Source organism: Camellia sinensis, chromosome 8, assembly GCF_055761805.1.
Source record: "Camellia sinensis isolate YWXY chromosome 8, ASM5576180v1, whole genome shotgun sequence".
NCBI classification, from domain to species: Eukaryota; Viridiplantae; Streptophyta; class Magnoliopsida; order Ericales; family Theaceae; genus Camellia; species Camellia sinensis.
This window is the reverse complement of record NC_138968.1, coordinates 117,106,144-117,117,034: the sequence shown is the minus strand read 5'-3', so window position 1 is coordinate 117,117,034 and position 10,891 is coordinate 117,106,144. Positions and strand designations below refer to the sequence as shown.

General features: G+C 34.4%; 1 protein-coding gene across 7 annotated transcripts; it reads left to right on the top strand.

The window, feature by feature from the left end:
• Positions 1–546: 546 nt before the first annotated feature.
• On the top strand, positions 547–9,575 carry LOC114318599 (uncharacterized). 7 transcript variants are annotated; one of them, XM_028265524.2, is made up of 7 exons: positions 610–757; positions 913–950; positions 1,765–1,885; positions 2,057–2,385; positions 2,969–3,078; positions 3,169–3,350; positions 8,199–9,575. In XM_028265524.2, the coding sequence occupies exons 3-7, from the start codon at positions 1,778–1,780 to the stop codon at positions 9,252–9,254; spliced, it is 1,785 nt and encodes a 594-aa protein (XP_028121325.2). In that variant the 5' UTR covers positions 610–757; positions 913–950; positions 1,765–1,777; the 3' UTR covers positions 9,255–9,575. The 7 variants fall into 7 exon arrangements, with proteins under 7 accessions (XP_028121320.2, XP_028121325.2, XP_028121322.2 ...); XM_028265521.2 differs by having other exon boundaries at positions 2,057–2,496; XM_028265520.2 differs by having other exon boundaries at positions 2,057–2,496; positions 2,954–3,078.
• The last annotated feature ends 1,316 nt before the right edge of the window (positions 9,576–10,891 follow it).

Here is a 10,891-nt window from a genome sequence, read left to right as displayed (position 1 = left end):
GATTTATAAGAAAATACCTTAAAATAATATACCAAATAAATTTTAATTAGTAATTTTAAAATAAAAAATAAAAACAAAATGATTATTGTTCTTGGACAATTTATGCACGTCTAGTAAAGTAGAAGAATAAAGAAAGAAAACAAAGGGCAACCCCACCACCAAAACACAATTGTCACAAACATCCGATTGCATTTTGGGTGGCTGCTGTGTGGGGGTGCACAGCAGCCACTGCTGTGCAGCCATTTGGACTCTTTTCGAGATTCATTTTAATAATTCGAACCGTTCACATGTTAGAATATATCAAGTAGAACATACTTGTAAAAAATCAAGTTAATCGGATATCGTTTACCTATTCATTCACTTACATATGTATCTACAAAAGTAAATAACAATTATAATTTAAAGTATTAAAATGAATACAAATGTGAGTGGATGAATGGATAAACGATATTCGATTAACTTGATTTTTTACAGATATATTTTACTATGTATTCTAAAATGTGAACGGTTCGGATTATGAAAATTAGTCCCGAAAAGGGCCCAATTGGCTGCACAGCAGTGGCTGCTGTGCATCCCGCACAGCAGCGACACCAATTCCTTGCATTTATCCTCTGTTTCTGGTGCTGATCTTAACACACAAGCTTCCTATTATATCATTCCCAACGAAGCCCTCTCTCTCTCCCACTCTCTCTACGAAGGTCTCTCTCTCCTACTCTCTCTAGTTACTCTTTAGGATTTTTAGCACTCCTCTCTGAAGGTAATTCTCCCAATTTTCTCTACTGTAATCTTGTTCAATATTTGTGTTTTGATCCCCACTTAAGTCACCATGATTTCTTGTTACTCGTGCTTTGCTCTCAACGCAGCCTCGACTCTTTGGAGTTTTGAAGTTTTTTTTTTCTTTGAATACTGCAGAATTTTACAAATCAGCAAGACCCAGATCGAGATCAGAGGTGATGATCGTGTCATGTTTTGGTTTTCTTTGCTATTTGTGCTTTGAATTCTAGTTTATGTGTTTTTTTTTTTATTTATTTAATATTTCAATTACTATTTGGTTGATAAATTCTGCATAGTTTCACAAATTCTTGGGATTTTTCTGTGCATACTGTGGAGATGACAGTTTTAGAAATTTTATGAGCCTGGGTTTAGTAATAATTTCAATGTAGTTCTTGTTGGGAATTGGATTTGCTTCTGTTTGCTTCCTGAGAAAATGAGGAAAAGAAGGGATGGAAATATTGGATCATGAGGCTCCTTTCACTGAGGATTTTGCTTTCTGGGGTTCAGTATCTTTCATTTTTTATATTTTTATTTTATTTATTTATTTTTTTTTTTGCATTTTTCCATGCACTAGATTGTTTGTAGTGCTACACTCAAGTCGGTGAATTGGGTTTTCCTTTTACTTTCACTGCAAATATTGGTTGATTTTTTGGGATAGTTGAAGAAGTTGAAATGTTGTGGTAATGCCTTGATTTAAATATGTACTCAATACAATTAGGCTGTGTATGGCTTTCATGAGCAGAGAGAGTTAAGCAAAGGAAATGCTTAAAATTTGAAAATGGCTTCCTTTCTTAAGCAGTTTCTTCCCATTTGTCTCTCCTTTTACAAACAAACTAGAGGATAATCATTTTGGGTCCATTTAAAGTTGCAGATGAACTGGTCCTTAATTTTGGGATGGACAGCTTTTTTAAACTCTCAATTTAGGGTTTGCAATCTATTTCTTCTTTTCTATCTTTGATGAGTCCTGAATTATGGAATGTTGTTACATAGGAATAATAGTGGCATGGGAGATTCCGCTGGAATGACAATTGAGTTCCTCCGGGTGCGGTTGCTGTCTGAAAGATCTGTCTCGAGGACTGCAAGACAGAGAGCTGATGAATTGGCCAAGAGGGTTAGTTTTGTTAATTGTTTATTTTGAAGTGCGTTGAGTTATTTTATTGCTTGATCCACAACTGCAAGTGCAAAACTCTCAAACTCTCTCCGTTTGTGTCAGTGTTTGTGCGTGTGCATATTACAATCCTCCTTTTGTACTTTTACATTGTTGGTTATGCATGCACCATAGGTAGTGGAGCTGGAGGAACATCTTAAGTTAGTCTGTCTCCAAAGAAAGAAGGCAGAAAAGGCAACATCCGAAGTTCTTTCCATTTTGAATAACCATGGGATAAGTGAATTCTCTGAAGAATTTGACTCAAGCTCTGACCAGGAAGCCACCCATTGCGAGTCTAAAGTTGGTAATAGTTTCCCAAACGAGGAGGAAGGATCAGTGAGTTCAAAGACGTGGGGAAATCATATGGATGAATTTTCTGGTTATGATCTTGAATCGTCTCGTTTACCTGGTAGAAGCTTGTCTTGGAAAAGTGGAAAGGATTCTCCACATACCCATGAGAAGAAGTACGTGGATTCTTCCACTAGAAGGCAACACACTTTTGCATTCACTACATCTGCATCACTTAAACGCCGTGTTGGTAAATCTTGTCGCCAGATACGACGGAGAGAGACAATGTCAGTTTTTCTCTTCTTTTAAGAACCTAAGACAGTTAACTGTTGGTCTTTTCTTTATATCTTTGAAAGAACTGTGTTTTAGTTTTTGGTGTTGCATGCATGCATCTATGTTATATTAAAGAAGTGCGTAGAGGGACAAAAAGGGGGTCTTGACATTCCCACTTGGAGAACATTTAAATATTGACCTTTTTTTGCTCATAGCAATTCTATATCACCTTCTCAGTTTGTAAAATTTATTTTGAAAACTGTGGTGCAGCCAAAAGATGGGGGAATGGTTGCTTTGTACTCTGAATGAAACATTTCACTTTTTTTTTGCCTCCTCTCTTTTAGATCTGATTGGGTCATTTTTTTCACTTTTGTAGATCTCCTAGGTCCTTTCATCTCTTTGTACCAATGAAGTTTCTCATCATGTCTATATACACACTATTTCTGCACACAGCTACGTATTATGTTTTAGTGTTTGGGTTGTCAGATCAGCAGTTGAAGGGTCACAAATTGACAGTAGCATGTTATCTTGTCAAGACAACGGAGCTACATACTCAGAAGGAGCTACATGCTCAGAAGGAGCTACTTGCTCAGAAGGTTCTACTTTCTCTGACATTGGGCCTGAGATCTTCACAGAAAGTTCTGAAAAGCCAGATTCAAAAATCTTACTTGAAGGTCCACTTTCAGGGGATTTCGAAAATCAAAGACCAGTAACTAATGCTAGCAATTATTTGAATATTCATGGAAGTAACAAAGACATGGAAAGAGCACTGGAACACCAGGCGGAACTCATAGGGCAATATGAAGAGGAGGAAAAAGCTCAAAGAGAATGGGAAGAGAAGTTCAGAGAGAATAACAACAGTACACATGTATGCCTCATTAGCCTCTTTGTGTCATGAACCATCCATATGCTTTTGCTCTTGCATATAATATGTTAAGAACATTGTTTTGAATGTTGTTAAGAAACCTTAATTTTATCTTCCGTAAGGTTTAAGCATTATCATACAAAACTTCTTCATTTTATTATTGAGAAACTCATTGTTGGAAGTTTTGGTTGATTTAGGCAGCACCAGTTCCTATACCATTCATTGTGCTGTGTGTTCAATCATCCTTGTCTTTAGAACAATTTCTGATGTATTATATGTTGTCTTCTTTATAGATGCATGTGCTTCATTATTTTTCCTGTTTTATAGTAATTGCAACTTCCTGTATACATGGTGATACCTATTACCCAATGCTAAATATGGGAGAAAAGAATTGTGTATTTGTAACTGACATAATCACATCTTTATAAGGAATAAGGATTAAAAATTAAGTAATCTAATGACTAAAATAGCTGTTATAATAAATAAATATAAATATAAATATAAATAAATATATATATATATATATATATAATAACAAAATATACTTTACAGTGAGATAAACCAAACAACCACCCAATTCACGATACATGGTAGGATCATCAAAGGGACATCATCAGAGTCAAGAAATTTGTTATGTAGCTTAATGTGAATATCAATGACCTTGTCATCATTGAGGCTGACACAATGAATAAACTCTTTAGCATATTTAGACTAGAATGAAAGATATTCATTGGGCAAAGAAGCCAAACTCAATTCCCAAAAATATGGTAGAAGACTCAAATCTTTCATCTCAAATTGCTTTACCTCAACAATTTTAGCAAAGTTGGAACCAATAATAAATCATATTACTCATATATAACACAATAGCCACAACGCTAGTATTGTGGTATATAAAAAGAGAAAAATCATAAACTCTTGGATGAAAACTATTACGAGTGGCAATCAGCTAAAACCGCTCGTGCTATACAAGTAGTCTACTTCAAACTATAAAGAGCACGTCAAAGATGATAAATATAGTCATTGGGATGAGAAAACTGTAGAGGACACATAAACTTCTTTATTGAGAACCATTGAGAAATGAATTCTTAACATTCTAAAAAAGAAGTCATTGATGGAAGACAACAATGAAAATTTAAGTTCAAACAGTGGTCATCTTAGCCATGGGAGCAAATGTTTCTTCGTAATCAATCCCATTGTTTTGAGAGAAATCCTTTAAAATTAATCTGGCATTGTGTCACTCAAGATAACCATCATAGTGGGTTTGACTTTGTAAATCCACTTACAACCAATAAGATTTTTACTAGAAGAAACTGGGACGAACAACCCAAGTACTAGTCTCCTTGAGAACATGCAACTCATCATGCATTACATTAACCCAACCCAATTAGGATTAGGCTCAAAATAAGTTACATAGAGGATAGGAAAGCACTGTAAGAAGAAGAAAGGTAAGTATTAAAGAAACCAAATCTTACTAGTGGAGTATGAGCACGCAAGGGACAGCGTTGTGATGGCCAATGTCGATGGAATTAGAATGAGGGAGGGAGGTGCTGGAGCCTTCCTACAAAGAGTAGACCAAAGAAAAGAAGGGACACATGAAGAACTAGGACTCAAAAGAAACTCAAGTTGAAGAGAGAAGCTCAGAATCATCAAGGGCAGAGATAAACTCCTCACAAGACATTTTTTTGGGTGTTGGGGGGGGGGGGGGGGGGGGGGGGGGGGGATGGTGGTGGGATAAAATCTTCTTTGGTGATTCGAGCAATTTTAGGGGAAAGAGTAAATAATGGGATGTGTTCGAGAAAAAAATGACTAGTAACATTCAATTTTTTTGATACCAGATCATGGCACCAATATCCTTTCTCAGTCCTAACCCTAAAAATACATAGGATAGAGTGTGCGTTGAGTTTACTACGGTTCCGTTTGGAAAGAATTGAACATACTGAACCAAAGACATGCAACAAAGAGTAATTACAAACTTGACCAAACAACTTTTCATAAGTGAGGCTTAAAAATGAAGTGGTTTGGGCATGATTAAGGACATATAAAACTATCAGGACGACCTCACACTAAAAATAACACGAACACTCAAAGTGAGGAGAAGAAATTGAGTTATTTCAAGGATGTGTCTTTGTTTGTGCTCAACTTTACTGTTTTGTACTGGAGTATCTATCTCACGACCTTAACCCACATCTAGAGGTTTTGGTCATGACTGGCCAGTAATCCTAAATTACCTTTGTCCTCAATAACAAAATCGATTCATATAATTATAAATGGGGCTTAGCGGAAGCAATAACAAAATATAAATATATTCATTGAGCGGTGCTTACATGACAAATTCCATAAATAACTAACTTCATTCTTCATTCATAATAATATATACAACCAACTTGAACTTCAACTTTCACAACATATATATTACATGTTCACCAACAACAAAACGAAAGATCAAACAAAAGGTTGACAAAAGCTTGTCTCCTCTACAGACCAAGCTACACCCCATCACGGAGGCACTTCTCATTTGGCTGCACAAAAGAGGGTGGACTCCCAAAGTAACTCTTAGGTCTGTCGATCCACATGCTCACCTACATATATATATATATATATATATAGGGGAGAGGGGTGAGCTAGAACCTAGTGAGTAACATCAATATAAAAGGTTAATGAATGAAGTCCAACATTCATAAAACATATCTTTCAATTCTAAACATTTCATATGTCAAATTCATATCAATCATCTATTTTAACAATACCCATAGCAAATCATCATACGTGGTAACATCCAATAGAGTAACAACATATCAATATGTCGAAGCCAATGGGACCACTAAGGTCAATTTGATGGAACCACAACGGTCAATCAATAAAACCACAACTAGTAATTCAATATGAATCACTAAGGTCTAACATTAGAGATCTCTGTATTTCAATTAATCTATGGGTCATAGTATTATATTATGTCCCCCAGGCAAGGGCCTCACTAAAGGATGTTACGAATACATTTTCAAAACGGACATTCATTCATAGATAACAAAATAAGATTTCAAAATATTATTCTTGAACAATTCAAAATACTTTTCAAATATATCTTTGTAGAGATATTACTCACAGTGGGCTTGTACTGATGTTATGCTTCGGGTGATCAACTTACACAAAACACATAGTAATACACATTGAAACACATTGACTGAACAAACATTATATCTTAATTCAATTCCCTTAAGTGTGTTTCTAGCTTGTTTCATCTTTAATGATGTCTAAACAATGTTTGAGAATGCCAAAAAGATCATGGAATGAAGTATGCACTTTAAAGTATTTTTCGAAAGTTGCTGAAACAAGGCAGTTTGCTCGAGCGCACCTTTGGTCGCTCGAACGGTCTGCATGGTTTGCAAAAGTTATGGATGCTCAAAATCTAGGCTTGATAGTCGCTCGAGCCAAGTGCAATGAAAGGCGAGTTTGCTCGAGCGGATATTTGGTCACTCAAGTGATGTGCAATGCCTTCGCAAATATACTTGATACCCGCTAAGTGAGTTCAAGCGACGACTTCATCGCTCGAGCGGTGAGGTCAAGTTCTGGATTTTCCATAACAGAATTTAAGTTCCAAAACACAAGTTCAAAGTTTAAAAGCTTGCATGGCTGGACCAAATGTATGGAAACTCTATGGAAAACATATAAACATAACCAATTTGAAATCATTTGCTCAAAATCATTGTCAATTCTCAAAATCAAGCTCAAAACTTCATAATCGAACCATGCATGCAAAGAATTCAATTCTTTTCTTTCAAAATGTTTATATATAAAATATTGAGTGTAAATTCATGAAGAACTCTTAAAAACAAGTATGAACCTCATGCATGTAAGAATTTTTGGAAAACCAAACTCAAAATAATGAATTATGCATGCATGTCCATAATTAATCGATTCTCGCCATTTTCAAGTTCATTCTATCATTTTCTTGACAATTCCTTTCAATTACATGCAAATGATCCTATATACTTCGTGAATTTAGTTCTTAGTTGGACTTTCTACAAGAATTCATGGTAAATTACTCACCTAGAACTTGAATTGATGATGTGCTAGTTGAACTTTCTTGGTTCTTCTTCCTCCTACACAATTCTTGAACTCTCTCTCTCTCTCTCTTTCTCTCTCTAAAATGGTCACACACTCTATCTAGACTAGTTCTACCAGATTTTTGAGCACAAGGATGTAATCTAAATGGGTTCTAACTCTACTTAACTCATATATATACATAGGATTAGATTAAGCTAATTAATTAATCCTACTCAATTTAAATTGATTAATCCTAATTAATTTAATCTGAATCGAATTTTAACTAAATGTCTCAAATGGTTCTAAATATTCCAATTAGTCTATTGGACTCATCAATTTTTGTTTCTGAATTCATCAAGGCTTTTAATTTCTAATTCAAAGCACGTATTCTAACAGATATTTCATAATCAAACAGATACAAGCAAAATTAAGCACATAAACATGCAAATTCACATAATAATTCAATATGCAATAATGATATGTATGTCGGGGTCATCACAATCTGAGTATGAGGTCTGATGAATAATTTGAACAAAATGATTGAAATGTACACTTAACATAATTTGCTTCTATCTCAGAAGTTCTCTTCAAACCCTACCTCAAGAGTTGCAGGTATGAACCTTTTGGATCATTGATTGGTCTTAGGACTCCAGGCACTTTTTTGTTGCTTTTTATTTTATTTCTGCCATTAACTTTACTCTGGTTTTTCATAAATTGACTTTGTATTTGAATTTGTTCACTTGTGTTTTTTGTCAGAATGCATGCTAGATTGTAACTTGTTTAGTATCTTTTTCATGAATCATTTAGGATTCATTTGAACCTGGAAAACGCTCAGATGTGACAGAAGAAAGGGATGGGACCAGGGCAGACCAAGGCAAAAAGTTGACGGTGGAAGATGTTCCCATCATTAAAGAACTGTCCAAAAGTCAATCTGATGGCTTTCAGTCACCTCCACAAGACATGCTTGCTTATGAATCCCCTACTTCAGATTTTGTATTCCCTGTAGCTACAGAGAAACAAGATCAACACCATTCAGGAAACTACAATGTTCCGCCATCACATAGCTATTGTCATGGTTCACATCCGGAGAGTCCTGCTAGCAATCAGTCGACACAAATTGTCCCTTCTCATGCTAGTTCATGTAAAGATAGTTTGGGGAGCAATAATGATCGCTATGCGTTGGTAAAACATGAAATGCCCAATGAAGTAGGTTCTGTGCTGGAGGCACTACATCATGCTAAGTTATCGCTGAAAAACAAACTCAAAACCTTGCCATCCATAGATGCTGGATCGGTTAGGAAAGCAATTGAATTTTCTGTTGGGAACAGTCCTGAGGTTCCAGTTGGATTTGCGGGGCTTTTGAGAGTGCCATCTGATTTTCACTTCGAACCAACTACTAAAACTAACGTTCTGGGTTCAAATTCTCAATTGAGTTTGACAAATTACTATCCTGGTACTGGAAGTGCCCTAACTGCAGGTGATCGATTAATCACCAGTCCTGCAGAGTCCAGGTCAAGTGTTTCTACCAGTGATATACATCTCACCTTCCCGACGAACCTCCACATGGACAGGAGCTGGGTGCCACAGGAGACGTGGTCAAGATTTCCTTCTCACAAGCCGTTGTTTGGTCCTAGTTTGGATACAGGTCTACCTTTCTCCAGTAGATTTACCTATAATGATCTGAACAAGGATCCAAGTGTGGCCTCTTCAAGTGCATACACTTCTACATATCCCTTCTATCCAGACCTGACGCCACAGATGCCCACTGATGAAGGATTACAACGCTCTTCAAGTGTGCCTCCAGCAGATCACTTCTCCCTCTACAGTAACCATCTTAGGCCACCAAATATGTATAGATTTTAACTTCGGTTACTTATTTTGCAGCACAACCATGAATTAAGTTAGGAATGAGGGTTTTGAAGAGTTTTCTATATCTATATATGTTATTGTGTGAAATATGGGTGTTCAAGGTCATGGGGGGTTTTCAGGAATCATGAGATATGCATCTTTCATCTGGTTGTGTGTATTATTGTACTAGATTTTAGTTCCCCCATTTTGACACTCTTACCTTCTGGGTTCAAATTTTGTGTGTACACAAGCTAATAGAAAGTTTGAAGTAATTTTTGAAGTGAAATACTTTGATATATATGGAGAGCCAAAAAACAAGTTTCTACCAGCTTCAAATCATTGAAATTATTTATTGTTCTTGGTAACAGGATTTAAATTCATCTTTGTATATATATTTCAATCTGCATATGTTTCCCGATTGTTTTCAGAAGTAGAATAGAGGAGATTGATAGTGAGGGGATCGATAGTGAGGGATTAAGTGAAATTATGTTTGTTTTGATGATAGTTGTTAGTGTAAAAATTATTAAATTATTTTTATATAAAATAATAAAACAAATAAAAAAATACAAAAAAAATAAACATTAATGTTCAAAAAAAAAAAATTCCCAATATGTAAAAAATAAAAAATAAAAAAAAATAAATTTCTAATCCCCTTACTATTTTTCTAATACCACCTCCACTTCTTCCATCCTAATCTTCCTTCCAACCTCCATCTTAATCCCTTCCTCCATCCTAATCCCTTCCTTAACTCTACAAACAAACACAATACTAAATAATTCCACCTTCATTCTAATCCCATTCCATCCATTACACTCCAAAACAAACGGGGTCTTAATGTCAAGTTGGAGTAAAACTTCAGTATACTAACTTTTCACTGATACGTAATTTCACTGTCTAATAATAAATCTCAATATGAGACGGGTGGATCTCGTTATAACCACATAATAGTTTGTTATTGAAGAATGTTTGGTTTTGGTTTTCAAAAAATATTTTTTAAAAAATTTTACTTTTTTATTTTTTGTATTTTTTTTGTTTTGAATGAATTTTTTTAATATTTTAAACAATTTTTTTAATTTTTAGACACACCTAACATAAATACATTTAAAAAGTATAATATTTGTGAAAAAACTCTTTAAAAAATTCACTAATTATCAAAAATACAAAAAAAAAAAACGAAAATTCAATACATTTTTTTGTATTTTTGTGTATTTATTCATTTTTTAAAATATTTTTTTACAAATATTTTACTATTTAGATCCATCTAAGTAAGGTACATCTAAAAAAGTAAAAAAATTATTTAAAATATTCACTAAAAACAAAATAAACATGAAAAATAAAAAATTTAATTTTTAAAAAACTGAAACCAAACACATTGTTAATGTGTTATAAACAATTTTCTTTTTAAATTTCTTATAATTGGATACAAAATCAATAGGCTCCCTCATATTTATTAATGTGGGTCATATTATATTACACACACGTGACTTAATAAAAATATATATATATATATATATATTTAATATTTAATATTTTCCCACTTTCAAATGATACCACTTCTTTAATGATTTTCTTTTTGCACTTTTCTCTTTTTGGAGTTCCTAATTTTAATAAATTTCTTGTCTACACTCTTTTTATATCCTGCCTACTATAAA

What these genes read in the sequence shown, in the direction of transcription:
- LOC114318599 (XM_028265518.2), top strand. Translation starts at nt 1,778, where the DNA reads ATGGGAGATTCCGCTGGAATGACAATTGAGTTCCTCCGGGTGCGGTTG. An exon ending in CTGATGAATTGGCCAAGAGG is followed by an intron (nt 1,886 to 2,056) that starts GTTAGTTTTGTT and finishes CATGCACCATAG; the next exon opens with GTAGTGGAGCTGGAGGAACA. An exon ending in ATACGACGGAGAGAGACAAT is followed by an intron (nt 2,497 to 2,953) that starts GTCAGTTTTTCT and finishes ATTATGTTTTAG; the next exon opens with TGTTTGGGTTGTCAGATCAG.